This window comes from Arvicanthis niloticus, chromosome 7 (genome assembly GCF_011762505.2).
Source record: "Arvicanthis niloticus isolate mArvNil1 chromosome 7, mArvNil1.pat.X, whole genome shotgun sequence".
NCBI classification, from domain to species: Eukaryota; Metazoa; Chordata; class Mammalia; order Rodentia; family Muridae; genus Arvicanthis; species Arvicanthis niloticus.
Window position 1 is genome coordinate 73,390,801 of NC_047664.1, and position 17,340 is coordinate 73,408,140.

General features: G+C 40.8%; 1 protein-coding gene across 1 annotated transcript in view; it reads right to left on the bottom strand.

Moving 5' to 3' along the window:
- Positions 1-4,479: 4,479 nt before the first annotated feature.
- Cnga1 (cyclic nucleotide gated channel subunit alpha 1) overlaps positions 4,480-17,340 on the bottom strand; it is a 37,965-nt gene continuing 25,104 nt past the window's right edge. The window contains exons 4-9 of the mRNA XM_034509302.2: positions 17,006-17,068; positions 13,247-13,288; positions 13,046-13,156; positions 11,495-11,602; positions 10,144-10,250; positions 4,480-6,323 (exon numbers count right to left, since the gene is read on the bottom strand). Of these exons, the coding sequence (XP_034365193.1) occupies positions 4,909-6,323; positions 10,144-10,250; positions 11,495-11,602; positions 13,046-13,156; positions 13,247-13,288; positions 17,006-17,068 (1,846 nt within the window). The 3' untranslated portion in view covers positions 4,480-4,908. The remainder of the gene's footprint in view (positions 6,324-10,143; positions 10,251-11,494; positions 11,603-13,045; positions 13,157-13,246; positions 13,289-17,005; positions 17,069-17,340) is intronic.

Below are 17,340 nucleotides of genomic sequence, written 5' to 3' on the forward strand. Positions count from 1 at the left end.
TTTCCCTGAAAGGTTCATGCATAACATCAACTCTCCATTTCTTTGAACATCCATCGCACATGAGGCACTAACTCAGTTGAGAAGATGCCGTAGTCTCTGCACCCAAGCATTGGTAGCAAGGCTAGGAAAGAAAGCTACGAAGTGATCACTAAGAAAGAGTATGTGATGAGACAATATTGAAAAATCTAGTTAGACCCTTTAAAATACAAACCAGCATCATAGCACTTCAGTGTGGCTTGTCGCTCTTCCAGCTTTTTTAACTGCCAGCTTTTGTTGGGAGCCGACTTTAAGCAGAAAAAAGTGGCTAGAAAGCAGCTATCAACTTTGCAGCCATCTGGAGCCATATACCCTGATGAGAGACTTGTTTTTCAATAGCGTACAACAGCTGAAGCACACTCTGATAAATATCTTGTTTATCCCACATAGCTTGTTTTGCTGTTTAGTGACCCCAGATGCATGGTGCACGTGGTAAAGTGTCTTCACCTGTGTTCTCCTGCTTGTGCTTATAAATACCCAGGATTTCCTTGTAGTAGTGTGGTGTAGTAGTAGTAGGTGTAGTGGTGTGTGTGTGGTGGAGACAGTAAAGGAGACTAGACTACAGATCCTCTGGCTTGTCTCTATTCTTCACATCTCTTCCTCTTCTTCCCCCAACTCTCTCTCTTGCTAAACCCTGACTGCAGAACAGAGCGAGTCATTACAAGCTTTTAAAAATATTTATTATTTTTACTTATGTACATATGTATATGCCTGCATGAATTTATGTGCAGAGTATTCATGCAGGCACCCAACAAGGACCAAGGGTGTCAGATCCCCTGAAACTGTTATAGACAGTTATAAGCACCTGATTTGGGTCCCATGAAACAAACCTGGGTCCTCTGCAAGAGCAGCAAGTGTCTTGACACTAAGCCATCTCTTTAGCCATCTCTATTGCTACTACATTTTTTAGAGGAAAATCCAGATAGCATATATGTGTAGGGGCTGTAGCTGGGTAACTTAAGGACTTCTTCATGGGTTGCTATGCAACTGCTTGTTTTGTTTATGAGTTTCACTGTTTTCCAAATTGCATTACTCCCAAACCAAGATCTCATCAGTAAAACTGAAGCAAATGTGTGTGTGTGTAGCTGTGATGTTTTCTTTTCCTTAATTTTTATTTAATTTGTATTCAGTCATTTCATTTTTATTTGCTGATTGCTTCAACTCAGCATAGCAATGTTGATGTTATAAGAGCCTATGTTATGATGACTGAAAAAAGCCACAAGGAAATGTTTCTATGCCTTTGAGTGGCCATGGCCATGGACGCTTGTCTTGGCTTACCGAAGAAAACTAGGAGAAGCTGACAAGCAGAACAAGATCTTGTACTTGGCTTTCTGAACAAAATACAAATATGTCAAGTAAGGGCAGACTAGCATAGGGGCTACTAATGCTTTGGTCCCCTCCTGTGTTGGAGGGAATGGCTTCCTTAGTGATTTCTCTCCTGTCAGAAAGTCCTTCCTGACTTTTGTGTAACTGTCACTGGCATGTATCCCTAAGGAACCTAGATTTTTACAGGTAAATTTGCCCTTAAGCTTTCTGTAGTTTTTAAAACATGAAGTAACTTGTAAAGACATGAATTGTTTAACATCAATGATGAAGGTTTGGGGATTGTGGTATTTGTATAAGATGTTCCTCATAGTCTTAGGCATTTGGATACTTGGTCTCCAGTGGGTGGCACTATCTGTGGGTGCTTAGGGAGGTAAAGCCTTGCTGCAGGAAATGTGTTACTAGAGGCAGGCTTTGATGTTTCGAAAGTCCAGCACCATTACTAATTTGCTCTCTCAGCTTCTTATTTGTGGTTTGAACTTTTAGCTGTTTCTGCTGCCATGGCTGCTACTGCCATGGCTGCTGCTGCCCTGCTCCCCTGTTGGGATGTTAATGAACTCTTATACCTCTGAAATTTGTAAGCTCAAATAAACCTTTCTTTCTCAAAGCTGCCATAGTCACTATCACGACCTACACAGCTTGGGGATTGACCTAATGGGGGTAACAAGGGATAAAGAAAAGGCAGACATGCATACAGAAAATCTGGGATTGAGTGGGCTTTTCACTCTGATGGAATACACCAGCAGCAAACCCAAAACTCAAAGCATTTGTTTTATAATATGAATTGAGACAGTGAGTTTATTGCATATAGTTAGATAAGGGGGTGGGTTTACTGTGTATAGATGAACAGAGAGGTGAGCATAACTAGTGTCTATAGGGAATCTGTGTAGGGGAGCAGTCTCAGGATGTAAACATCTCATAGGAGGAAGCTGTGGTTACATCTTCTGCCCATAAATCCACACATAGACCAGGAGAAGGACTTGTGATTTCCCTGAGCCTGACCCAGGAAAGTTCTTGGCATTGTGGTGAGTCTGAGATATTGGTATCCTTGACACGGCTCTGCTTATACCAACAACACATATTCACTTAGCGCTCACTTCATTTGCTCCTTACACACTCACTCAGAGTTCCCTCCGATCCCCACAGTCATGGTGTTTTATCACAGCAATAAAAAGTAACTAATAATGCATTTTAGATGGAGTTCCTGTTGCTTTGATAAAACACCATGACCATTAGCAAGTTTTGGGAAAAGCTTTATTTCACCTTACAGCTGATAGTCCATCACTAAGGGAAGCCAGGACAGGAACTCAGGACAGGAACTCAGGACAGGAACTCAGGACAGGAACTCAGGACAGGAACTGGTGGTAGAAAGTGGAGCAGAGGCCATGGGGGAGTGCTGCTTATTGACATACTCCTCCTGGATTGCTCAGTCTGCTTTCTCGGACACTTCAGGACTGCCAGCCCAGGAGTGGCATCACTCACAGTGAACTGGGCCCTCCCACAATAATTATCAATCAAGAAAATGCCCCAAAGTTTGTTCACAGGCCACTCGGGTAAGGATGTTTTCTCAGTTGAAGTTCCCTCTTCCCCAATGACTCTAGCTTGTGTCAAATTGACATGAAATTAGCTAGCACAAGAGGGATGGATTATACTCTAAATAGTTTCTAAAAGAGAAAATGTGCAGCCTCAGGTTTTGGGATTTTCTTAATGTATCAAAACTGTCCCTTCCTGTGAACATCACGTAAAAGAGTTGGGACGTGGTAAACAGTCACTTTCAGGTTCTCAGCCCCTTCACTGCCCTGTCATCAGAATTTCCACGCCAACTTCCACCTTAGCTCCACTCTCCATTGTCTCAAACTCCATCATCTCTATGTCACATCTGTCCTTGTGCTAATGTTAAGATTCTTTTGATATCTAGATGTGACTGATTTCTGCTTAGCTAAGGGGTAAGTTCATGCTTTAGTCTCCACATGCACCAAGATTCTTAAAAAGAGTTTTCCCCAAAGCGACATGGATCCTGTCTTTTTTTAAACCTCCACATGATGCTGAGCCTAGTCTGAACCTTGGCAGCACCACTCTTTCAGGTGTCACGCCCAAACCACCACCAGCCTGTTAGCCTGTCTGAGCCCTCTGCCTAGAAGAGTCATGAGAAAAAAATTGCATAACTTCCTTACCTCAAGCCTTTGACCAAACATTCCATCAGTGGTCCAAGGTAAGCATCAGCTTGGGATTGAAGTTATCCAAAGGACCCTTGGCATTACTGCTAACCCAGATAAGACTCAGAACATCTTTTTACCCTGATGCTGGCCATGCTTCTCAGAAGCATGGAGTGTAGCACTTGTTCCTATACTACCATATGATGAAGAGGAGGAGGGGAAAGAGGAGGAGGAAGAGGAAAAGGAACATAATGGGGATGACATGTTTCAGGTAGAAACTAAAACTAAGTTACATATCATATATAGTATACTTATTTCAGGAGTAAGACATTTCCTCTATTGTGAAGAAACGTATGTGGGCTGTTACTGAAGGGGTGCCACACAAAATGTAGAAGGGAAATGTACGACTGCAGAGGTATAATATTAATAGATTAGTTCCCCTTCCCTCCTTCTCCCTGTCCTTCTTTCCTCACCCAATTCTATTCTAGCAATAGAACCCAAGGCCTTGCACACACTAATAAGCACTCTGCCACTGAGTTAAAGCCATGGTATTCTGACTTTCTAAGAAGCTTTGAATTGGCTCATAGAACATTCAGGTCTCCTTTTCTGATAGATACTTGACCTAGTTAATCATCCAACAGTATTGCATTTGTCTATTTTTCTTACTTGGTTAGACATAAAAGGAAGATAGCAGCCACACTTGTCAGGCCTTAATATTCTGAGATCTGCTTAAATTTAACATTTCCCACATCATCTTGCAATATCAATAAACACTTTAATATTTAATATGTATACGTATTTTCTTATCTTATAGCATGATTTATTTTGCTTCTATGAGTAAGAAGTTTCCCTCCATCACCCAGATCCACATTACCTCAAGGCAAGTCTCCTTAAAATGACCTGAAGCTCTGCAAGATACTATTTACTCCCTACTTAATCTTCAAATAAATCATATTTACTCTGCTTTGTAATTGTAATCAATTTCACTTTATTGCTTCTACTTCTTCTGATAACTTTGTCTCAAACACAATGTAGACAGACTCAATACATTTGACTCCTCAACAGTACAAATGGCCTGGAAATGAGAGGAACTCGTTCACTTTTACAGATTATTACATAAAAAGGAGCATCTGTGGGAAAGAAAAACAGCAGATCCTGACACAAACACTTTAATCAGTTCATGTCCTTGCACAGTGTCCATTGTGAAAAGTCCCGGGATAAGATGATACTTTTGTTGCAGTATTTCACAATGGATTTGTGTCATTTATCCACACACATTTTCACTCTAGAAAAATTTCCCAGATGATTCTTTTTCTCCCAATTCTCAGTTGTCTCTGGTCAAATGCTCAAAGGGATCACACAGCGTGCATAGTTTTTGCTACTGACCAGCTTTTCAGTCCTGTAGAGACTCTGTAGGCTCACTTTCTCCTCCGGGTTCCTCAAGAGCTGAAAATTCTGTTTCAATAAGCGGTTTAAGAAATGTCTCTACCTTGGTTAACCTTTGCTTGAGTTTCTGCTGCATCGACTCATATTCAGCCAAGATGCGGGCAAATCGTGTTTGCAAGAGGTCCACTGACCCCTCCACCCGAGTGACCTTCTCTTCCAGGTCTTTAGGGTCACTGCCCATATTTGCAATGTTTATATCCAGAAGACCATCTTTCATTAAGATCTGCCTCCCTTTCTCCTCCAGCATAGTTTTGGCATCTGGGTACTCTGTAAGAGCTTCCATGAGGTCATCTTTGGAGAGGCAGAACAGGTCTGAGTAGCCAATGCTCTTAATATTGGCTGTTCTTCGGTTGCCAGCCTTGCTGCCTTTGATGTTAAGAATGCTGATCTCACCGAAGTAGCTGCCGTCGCTCAACACCACAAACTGTGTGATTCCGTCATCTGCCACCACTGCAAGTTTGCCTTCCTTGATGATGTACATCTCCCGCCCAATATCCCCTTTCTTGCATATGTAATCTCCAGGACTGTAGACCTGGGGCTGTAGTTTCAACACCAACTCCACCAACAGACCAGCCTCACAGTCCGCAAAGATGCGAACCTTTTTTAACGTGTCTAGGTGAACGTTGATGGCAATTTCTGCTCTTAGTTTGTCGGGGAGGTATTTCAGGACTTCTTTCTCATCGACCGTCTTTTTGTTGGTCCACAGGTAGTCAAACCATTTAATAACCCTCTTTTCCATATCTTTGCTCACATTTCGGAAATTCATGTACTGTTTGATAGCATCCACTCTTGACTGGAATTCTGCCTGGGCTGCATTCATGTTGGAAATCATGGAACCTATATTACCGACAATGGTGGCGAAAATTAAAACTCCAATTAAGAAGTCCACCACCACAAAGATGTACTCAGAATCCAGCACGGGAGGTGGGGTTTCGCCGATGGTTGTCAAAGTCAAGGTAGACCAATAAAGGCTGTAGACGTATTTTCGAGCCAAACGGCCAAATTCAGGATCATTCACATCAGGGTAGACCCACGTGTCATTCCCAAATCCGATAGCTTTTGAGATGGAGTAGTACACACAAGCATTCCAGTGGATGATGATGACAATGTACATCACGAGGTTTGAAATCCTAAAGATGTTTGGGTAGTTGGTCCTTGTTTCCGTCCTCTGGAAGAACTCAAACATTCGAGAGTATCTTAACAACCGGTTTAACCTGATTTCTGGGTAGTTCCACCCGAATTTGAAATACAGCAGATCAGTCGGTATCACTGACAGAACATCAAGCTTAAACTGCAGGCTTGCTTTGTACTTCTCTATGAGTTTCAGTTTGTCCTTCACTAGCAACCCTTGTTCCAGGTAACCTGAAATAGAAGGGAGACAAGCCGAACTGTTTCTATTCATTGTGTCACTGTGTTTGTTTTCTGTATCAGCTCTTAATCAGCTTTGTTTAGGTCAAAATAAAAATACTTTTCAATAAATATGTCTGCAGGGCTACAATAACCCATAAGACCAAATCTACATGTGCTTATAAAAGAATCTGTTGCAGGAGGAGAAACACACATACACACACACACACACACACACACACACACACACACACACACAATCATACTCTTTAGTGTAAACTAAAGAGTGTAAACTCTTTAGTGTAAACTCCTGTGCCAGGAGCCAGCCTGGTCTGGAATGTTTTGAAGTGGGACACAGCATTAGATGTAGAGGTAGTTTTAAAGACTGATGGTCTCTGGCCTTCCAGCTCTCTAACTATACTGAATGCTTGCTGATAGTTTCTAAAAATCCCCAAAACTTCCTTGTTTACTCTGTGGTCAAGATTTCTTGGGCAATTAACACCTTTTGCCTATAGCAGTGTGTGGGGGGGAGTAGTTAAAAAAAATGCTATCAATCCCTTCTCTGTCCAGGCAGCCAGAAGCCTCTCTGGCTAGGCTGTTTAACTCTTTGTGAATCAAAGAGAAAGGAAAGGAAAAGAATTAAAATGCTTTATACAGGCAAATATATACAGACACATATACATTCATACACTCACACTCTGGTCCGGCCTGACTGTCTTCTCAGTCAACTCCAAAGTATTCATGCATGCTTACATACATACACATATACCTATACATGTATGAACAGACAAAATATACATTTGGATGGATGGATGGGTGGGTGGATGGATGGATGTATGGATGGGCGGATGGGTGGGTGGATGGATGGATGTATGGATGGGCGGATGGGTGGGTGGATGGATGGATGTATGGATGGGCAGGTGGATGGGTGGGTGGGTGGGTGGATGGATGAGTGGGTGGATGGATGGGAGGGTGGATGGATGGATGGATGGATGGATGGATGGTTGGATGAGTGGGTGGATGGATGGGTGGGTGGATGGATGGGTGGATGGGTGGATGGGTGGATGGGTGGATGGGTGGATGGGTGCTTGGGTGCAAGCCAAACCATCTAACCAACAACTTTATTTATTTTCTCTGGCCTTTTTATACCTTCTTAGATATAGAATTTTCTAAACAGTTCTTTAGAAAATTACTCCATTGTATTACTTATTATTAGCTTTCATTATCACACTACAAAAGGAAATAGACTTGAGACAAATTTGTGTTCAAGGAAAAGCATTTAGATCTAAGAATAAATCCACAGGTATGCACTATGATAAGGCAAGGCCATGTAAAACCTGTTGCTTTGAACTTTTAATGAGTATATTATAATGAAACACTGATTTGAACTTAATGTCAACATCCTTCTGTAACTCCCATTTTATGTAACTTACTATTATGAAGAGTGGGCACATTTTATCCTTGATTTTAACTTACTATATTTTTCTAGCAAAGTAACTAAGACCATCTCTTAAAACTTCCTGAAATTATTTGAATCAATTCAGGAATTCTATAGAATCATTAATTCATCAAAACAGCATTCATTCATGAAAGTTTATCTTTATGATGATCTGCAGAAAATCTGCTCAATAGGGTGGGCTAATGCCCAGGGATTATTATTTTAGTTTAATGATAGGAAAGGCATATCAGCTGCAAGAAGCAATCTTGAGATGAAGTCTCTTTGGGGCCTTGACATTGAGCTCACCCAACACAGACTATGCAAAAAAAAATGGTTAGCCACCTCCAAGAAGGCCACCAGCTAGCCTTAGCCTATCCTAGATGACTCCTGACATAAAAGTAATATACAAAGAAGTAGATAGATATATAAAGCGATTGATTGAGTTTATGTACCCAGGTAAAACTTTTTTCTTTGATGAATTGCATTCATATTCTGCAGTATTATTATATGATAAGTTACACATTTGGTTCCTGTTCTCATTTCTGGCATATTACTGTTAAAATTTTTATGATTTCCTGAGAAAACCAAATACTAGCTGTATCTTTGTTCTAATATTTGGTCTTGGCTTCAGCTCTTACTGCAGAACTCCAGAGTGCCTTGAATTCCTTAGATGATAAGGGTGTCTTTGTTCTACAGAGGCAGCAACTCTTGTTAGGCTCCTTAGGGGTTGCTGGTCACAAAATACACAATGTTCAGAAGCCTGGGATTTCCAATTCCATCCCCACTTCTTTCAGGAGAGAAAGAGGGGCTGGCAAGAAACTTAACAGTCTGTCGCCGTCATATGATAAAGCCTTCCAGTAAAAACCATCAACTCAGGTGAGCTGAGAGCAGGCAAGTGAGAGAGCAAATGCAGAGTGTTAGACGGATGCCATAACCAGCTCCATGAGGACAAAGGCTCTTGCTCTCCAGACCTTCCACACTGGTCCTCTCTGGTACTGCATCTCCCTGTTCATCCATACCATTTATCATGCCCTTTGTTAATATAATAAGCTACTATGTAGGTGTTGGGGGATTAGTGTGCTATGGTAGAAGATACCTAATCCTGGGGAGGGATTGTGGGAACCGTAATGTATAGCTATCTGTGCAGAAACACAAGTTGGGTCATGTGACTGAGATCTGAAGTCAGGGAGAGCCTCAGGAGCCCCAGCCCTTAACCTGTAGAGTCTCACTAACTCCAGGTAGCTTCAGAATGGATTAAATTGGAGCCAGTGTTATAGATGATTAATAACTCACACTACTCCTTGGCAGAATCTAAGCCCTACTCTTAGAAGTGCGGGTGCCTGCCCTGCCAACTCACCGCTTTGCATGGTTATGCTTTTCACCTTCAGTGTGAGATAGAAATAGCTCTTCAGACCACATCTTCACTTCTTAATCCTGTCCTCCAGGCTGTCTTTAATCCCTTAGAATCATCTTTTCTGTGCTGTTACTGTGGGCCTTTTATGTTGAACCCAGAGTTGCAGCGGTACAAAGAGAGTTCATTTCTTCTCCCATAGTGACTACCAGAGCTGGAAGGAAGCTCTGGCAACTTGGCACTGCACTGACACATAGAGAGCATCCCTTTGTGATTATTAGAGGCTTCTGTGCTGTGTGTAATTGTTCCATTAACAGTAGGGCACAGTGTAGAAACACTGAGCTTACACCTGCTTACTAAACACACTTCTGCTGGAGAGCTATTGGATGGCACTTCCTACTGACTGATTCACCACCATGAACTACATAGTTTGTTTCCTAAAATCTCTATTAAGCCTCTTCTATAAATCAATGACACGCTTCTTTGTGTACTTTTAAGTATTTCCATGTATGGCAATACTTACAAATATTGACTAAATATTTCTGTTCTCTCCATTCTTCTGCCCGGTATAAACCCAATGAACAGGGTAAAGAAGAAAAACCACCAATCCACATTGACAATGTTACTTAGGAGGCTGGAGTGATGGCTCAGAGGATAAGAGCACTGGATGTTCTTCCAGATGAGTTCAGATCTCAGTACCCACATGGCAGCTCACAACGGTCTGTAACTCCAGGTCTAGGGGATCTGACACCCTCTTTTGGCCTTCTCTGGCACTTGGTGTTCATGGTTCATAGACATACATGCAGGCAAAACACCCATCCACATAAAATAAAAATAAAGGCTAAAGAAAAAAAAATTAAGGTGTCCTAGTAACATCTTTCTGGATCATCAGAAATTACTTAAGCCAATGAGTAGAACCATGTTACTCATGTTTGCAGCTAAGGTTGTGAGTTTATCCTGAAGAACAGTAGGGTTTGGAAAAATGTCATTGTGCGGTAGAGATAAAAGTAAGAAATTTCAGAAGACCCAAAACAGATCTTACTTACCTGTCCTTGTTCGTACAAACATATCGGCAACATAGATTACATCTGATACATAATCAAAAATGACCCAGTATTCTAGGTAATCAGTCTGGAGTTCATCAAAACATGCTCTATAAAAGAAAAAAAATGTATAAATAAAAGACATGGAGACAAATTGGAATCAAAGGCCTCTTTGTATAATTTTTCATGGTGCCACATACAATATACTGAGTCTAGAAGGATCTGTAAAACACATTTAGTCAGTCACAGTTTCCCCAAATCCCTCTTTGGGTGTTACGGTTCATTTTCTCACACTTCTGAAGTCTAACATCTTTTCCATCAATACTGGTTGGGTTTAGATAGACATCAGATAGGAATTAACTGGGCATGATGGAACATTCCTTTAATCCCAACACTGGGGAAGCAGAGCAGGAAGATCTGTGAGTTCAAAGTCAGCCTTGTCTAAATGGAGAGTTCCAGGACAGTCAGGGTTACACACAGAGAAGCCTGTCTGGAAAAACAACAACAAAGAATAAAGTGTCTCAGCTGGGAGGATCCTTCCATTGGTAAAGTGCTTGCTGTGCAAGCATGGTGCTCTGAATTCACTCAGACCCATGTTGACAACAGTATCAACAACAATACAACCATGGTGTCATATGCTTGGTGTCCTAGCTCTGAAGACACAGAGAGGAGCAGTCCTCCCCACTCTACCCCATTTCACTGTCCAGCCAGCCCAGATACACTGGCCAGTTCCAGATCAGTAAGAGATTTTATCTCAAATGCAAGGACATAGGACACATAAGACTGACCTCTGGTCTCCACATACATATGCATATGTGTGTATGCATTCACACACACACACACACAATACACATACACACAAAACACACGTATACACACATACACACACATACAAAAAATAGCTTACAACTCAAATCTCATCAGGTGAAGCCCACTGGTCACAAAGTTGGTATTTTCTATCTATACCCAAAAAGTTTCAGGGAAAATGTTCCTACTCTTGAACAACTAAGATGTACAAGATACTACGTCCTTCATTGTTTTTTCTATGGGCACTATTTTTCCCTAGGGCAAGAATTATAGCTTCTCCCAATGTCCAGATGCCGTGATTGAACAACCAGAAGTTTGAAAGAATGCTTCTACTTTCATCTCCACCCCATCCTAGGACTTTATGGACAAGCACATTAAGAATAAAAGACATTCTAACCTCAGGAGAACACATTGGGAAGGAAGAATTCAGACAGCCTTTGTAACCTGATGCAGAGAAAAGTAGTTTACTCTGAAGAGCCCTAGGTCAAAGTATATTGGCAGTAAACTTCTAAGTGTTTTGAAGTCCACACAAAATATAAATTCAAACCTTGCAATAAGCATCGTCCAGTTGTACATCACAGGTAAAGTGATACAAAACAGCCAGTTGTAGTAAGTGTTTCCTGAAGGATCAAAAACAATGACTTCTTTCTTCTCCCTAGCAACAATTAGAAATAAAAAGGAAAGTTATTAAGAAATAGTTATTAAGAAACAAAAATATTTGTATTTACTATCTCAAATATGGCTAAATCCACCACCCATGGTTAATGTAGCACAATACAAATCCCCTTGTCTTAGAAAGATTAACTTCATAATTATATTCACCATAAGAAGCTGGTTAGTTAGTGAGGGCTGAGTAGATAGTTAAATCACCAGTCTTACAATGAACCATATGTTCAACTTTTATTTAAGCCCTATATTTACTATGGTGATGTAGTCAGTTCTATTCCCCCAACTAAGGAGTGCAAATAAAGGCAGAAATTACAGGAAGCCATAGATTTCCCAACAGACCTTTGTAAGGTTAAGGGTAATAGGACAGTGGCTTTTCTATCACTTCCCTCACCTATCTGGAAGCAAAATGACCTGAACTATACTGTTGATGGAGGGGAGCTGTGACTCAGTATCTCATCCATAAAGAAGGGCAGTGCAGTACCAAGAGCACAGTACTCATACAAATGCTTGCAGGAATAATCTTTGAGAGTCGTGGTGGTCATAAAGAATAAAGGGATAAAACATGATCAAAGAGACGTTTGAAATGTTCTGGTACTAAGCCTATATTTTTCTTTCTTTTTTTATTCTTTTTTTATGCATATGAGTACACCACCATTGCTCTCTTCAGACACACCAGAAGAGGGCACCAGACCCCATTACAGATGGTTGTGATCCACCATGTGGTTGCTGGGAATTGAACTCAGGACCTCTGGAAGAGCAGTTGGTGTTCTTAACTGCTGAGCCATCTCTCCAGCCCTATATTTTTAAGCCTATATTTTTAAGAATATTTCTCCTAATAAAAGCTTCAACAACTTTCTGAAGAGGCACAAATAGCTGAATTATTGGTTGATGGGTTATTTTGTATAAATTCAGAGAACAAGTTCTTTTTTGATCTAAAAGAATTTTCCTTAAAAGCTTTGCAAATGTGACTTTGCCCTCCCTTTGTGAAAGTCTAGATGTCAGTTGTCTACTTGACGAGGAGTTCCTCAAGAGCCAGCTTTTGGGATGCACTGTGGCTTCTGGGTACTTGTCAAAATGCTAATGAAGTCATCAAGTTTTAATTTTGGCCTCTACAGGCTGATGAGCTCCTCAGGGCCCAGTGATTCCTAACTTGAATATTTAATGGGAAGTGTTTCTTCATCGATGCATGTGAGAGAGAATTAACTAACATTGCAACATTCTTTAATTGGAGAATTCATACTTGCTAATTTTAGGGAACCGAGAAAAAAGTTTGATAACAGTTTATATAAAATGTTTGTTCTTAAGTATTTAAAGGCTTTATCTGACCTACTCTGCTATAAAGCTCTTTCTATGCTTTGGGAAATTTTACCTACATCTACAATACATTATAATCTCATGTTCATTTTCAATACCAGTAAAGAATACTTACTCTTCTTTCTTATCTTTGGTTTTCTCCTCCTTCTTTTTCTTCTCTTTTTTCTTTTCCTTCTTCTTTTTCTTCTCTGGGTCCTTTTTATTTTCATTTTTATCATCTGCCTTGCTGGAAAAGTTGAGTATGTATAGTTACCATGTGCAAATACACACAGAGGCAGACAAGCATAGAGAGGCATTGATGCAAAGTCTGGCTTACCTCTTCTTTTCCTTCTTCTTTTTCTTCTTCTCCTTTGGCTCTCTAGAGAAAAACAGCATCTGTCACATAGTCACATCACTTCAACCCCAGATGCTCTCTCCTTTCCTCTCTGTTGAGCAAGGATTCTCAGCCTCGCATTTGAAGTCCTGCCTCAGTGCTCAGAAACCCAAAGGACAGACAAAAGCAAGTAGCCATCCAGACAAACAAGCAAAATCATACCCCAGTTAATAGAAAACAAAAGTTGAAAAGGGCAGAGTCAGAAAATTATGTAAAGAAATTCATTAACTTAATAGAAACAACAGCCTTGAATGAGTATACGTTCAGAATTCTAATATATACAAATGATGATGTTTTTTTACTTTAAGCTTATGATATCATTTTTGTATATTGTTAAACCAAAACATCAAGAATCTCATGAAAATATCATGAATTCTCTTTCAAGGAAATAACATTGGCTTTGTTATTGTCGTTATTGTTGTTTCATGAGCTATTTGTGAAAATTTTCATGACCATTTTATGCAAAACTCATGAACATTTCACGGTCATTCATTCCAGTCATGAGGGTTGACAGCAGTCCCAAATATGATCAAGTAGGATATCTGAGATGCAGCATGAATCACAGGGAAAGGAAGCTGCTGAGACAGTGGGTTAGCACACCGTTCTACCCCATATCACTGGCCATTGTTCCTCCTGCCCCCGCCCCTCATCACCTACCTATGGCCATATATGGAGTTTTTAGCTGTTGGAACACAGACCATGGATGAGTTGGGCTAGGAACCTCAAACAGGCTATATCTATCTATACCATGAAACTATCTAAAGGTAGCCTTGAAACAGAGTGGTTTAGTTAATCTCCTCAATGACATGGCTTCAAGTACCATGTGGTCAACTCATATTCTATGGAAAAAGATATGGCTAACCTAAGAATAGATGAAGATTCAAGCATTCATGCCCATTAGGGAAATCCTAAAGGCCTTAACTAGTTGATTAAGGACCTAGTTGGAAAAAAGATAGAATGATTAGGCAAAGCAGATCTAGAGAAAAGGCAGACTAACAGATCCATGGGCACAACGTTTGAAAATCTTTGTATCCTATGTCAGAGAACAGCCAAGTAGACTGCAGGATTCAGCCAGCTGAGAAATCCAGCCCCCAATGTGGTATTCCCAATGCTGGTACAATGTAAATATGAACACAGCCTCCATGATAACAAAAATAAAGGCCATGTTTGGGCCCAACATGTGGTTTCTTACTATGACTGTTGCTGAACAGCCAGCATTCCAGTTACAGAGCATTTGGATCATGTAGGTAGCCTTGTTGCTATGGTGTGATGCCAGTGTTTAGCTATTAAGAAAATTAATCATTTGATAGCAAATTAACTTCATTGGATTTTTGCCAACAGAGAAAAGACATCAAATATTTTGACACTAACTGATTTATTTTATGGTATATGTTGCTTTTTTTGCCACAAATTTGACCAGTATTATTGTTAAGGGATTTCTAAAGTATGACCCATCTATAAAGAACACGACACAGCATCACTTTGAGTCAACTTTATAGTGAAAGAAATGTGGCATTGGATACTGCGTTAGTTAGGGTTACTGTTGCTATGACAAGACACCATGACCAAAAGCAAGTTTGGGAGGAAAGGGTTTCATTCAGCTTATACTTTCATATTGCTATTCATCACCAAAGGAAGTCAAGGCAGGAACCTGGAGGCAGGAGCTGATGTTGAGGCCACGGAGGTGTGATGTTCACTGGCTTGCTCATCATGGCTTGCTCAGCCTGCTCTCTTATAGAACCCAGGACCACCAGCCCAGTAATGGGCCCTCTCTCATCAATCATTAATTAAGAAAATACCCTACAGTCTTGCCTACAGGCCAATCTTGTGGAAGCATTTTTTTAACTGAAGTTCCTTTATTTCTAGTGACTGTAGCTTATGCCAAGTTGACATAAAACTAGCCAGCCCAGATACTGAGTTTAAAATCTGATAGTCCTATCGTATGTTGCTCCACTCAGAAGTTTCTGACATGTTACAGGTATGGAGTAGGTGAGCTTCAGAGGGCGATGAAACGCTGCCAGAGAGTGCAGGCTCCTTGAAGGCGAGTGACTATGATTCAGGATACTGTATACATGCATGTATACATACATGAATAATGGTCATTAGGTGGTGCTCTATGCCCATACACAAATAGAACACACAGGTCTAGGAACCAAGGTGTTTAATTAGGGGAACTGTACATAGAAAAAGCACACATCTCATCCCTGCACATCTAGGTTCTGTGGTTCTAGCGATTCTCATTTCATGAAAGGGGATCTATACTTCTGTCAAAGGGCACAGTTACAGTCCTATTAAACATTAACCTATGAATATCATCTGGCCACTTTGGACAGCTCATTCCAAGAAACGAATTAGCAAAGAAGACTCACCCGACTGTAATGTTTATGACCCTGATCATCAAAGGTAAGCAGCACCGCTGTTATGCAATGAAAAAGTAGAAAGCTATCTGACAGGCACATGATCTTTTATGACAGTGGTTCACATGTGGGTCACACCCCTTTGGGGGGAGGGCGTCAAAGGACCCTTCCACAGGGGTTGCATATCAGACATCCTGCACATCAGATATTTACAATTCATAACAGCAGCAAAATTACAGTTATGAGGCACCAATGAAAGTAACTTTATGGTTGGTGATTACAACATGAGGAACTGTATTAAAGGGCTGCAGTGTTAGGAGGGTTGAGAATCACATTACGGTATTCTTTGGAATTTCCCCAGCCTGTCTTTGATAATGAATGGACGAGTCTAGTAAGCATGTCCAAAGGAAAACATGATGCCCAGATAAAGGTCTGCGTTTTCCTAGACCAGAAGAACTCCTTTCCAATGGTGAGGGGGCTGTAGAATGAATAAAAGCAGATAAGGTATTTCCATGCAAACCTCAAAAGCATCTAAAGTTGTCAGGGACCTTTCTACATTCCTTTGACCGTCCTCTTATACATTTGTCTGGGACAAAAGAACATCTCAAACCTTTAGAGTGAGCAGCCCATAATTTCCTATTCAAAAGAGTGTGTCTGGGCAGGGCACAGGTGGGCTGCAAGGTTAGAGTCACACATGGCTTCCAGGCACTTACTCTCCACACACCAAGTCTTGGCTTCCGACTACATACTTTCTCTCATCCCTTGGAAAGAAGGCCTAGATGATGAAAATCGGCATTTTAAAATTTACCTCCCAGCTTCCTAGAGCTGCTCTTATTGAATATCTTTGTGTGATGCAAAGGCCCAGCTCCGTTACCTGAGGATGACAGCAGCTTGAAAGCACATCCGTGCCCCCAAACTCCCATAAGACCAAACCTATTCTCTGACATTCAGCGTCTCCCTCTGCCCAGTTCTAACCATCCCTAACTCCCTTCCAGGTATCACTCTGAAGGGTACAGCCAATAAATCTGCACACTCCATGTCAGAGGCTGCCTCGTGGAGAACGTGACCCAAGGTTCATTGTTCAGGGGTTCATGACTTTTGTTGTCGTAAGGACAGGCAATGGCATATGTAACACAGACCTTTTAAAAAACATACCCAAGTAAATGAATACAATATACGCATATTACTTTGAATAGGGACAGGTGCATTGTCAAGATATAAATTAGCAAAATAGTAGAACGTTGTCTCTGTTACATTATTTCATGTGCTAAATATTAGCTATATCTCTAATTTAGATACTGCTAGTTTTTTCCGTGCTCCAATTTTCTTCTGTAGATGTACTTACTGGTCTTTGTTGCTGCTGTTGTTAACATTGAAAAGAGCCATTGTACCTGGCAAGTACTGCTCCCTGGAAAAGGAAAAGCATACAGGGGATCACAATGGCCACCATGTTAATCATAAACAAATTGTCTTTAGAAGACAAACAGCTTGCAGTTTTCTGTTCACTACATAACATTGCTCAGATGACTATTTTAAAAATACAAAACCTCTGTGAAGCACAGCTCGCCAGAAGCTCTTCATGGAACCAAATCGGTTAGTAAACGCTTATTGGTCAAGGTTCATACCAAAAAATTAGCATTATCCTTGGCCTTGAGTGACCCAAGACAGATGCCACTGATG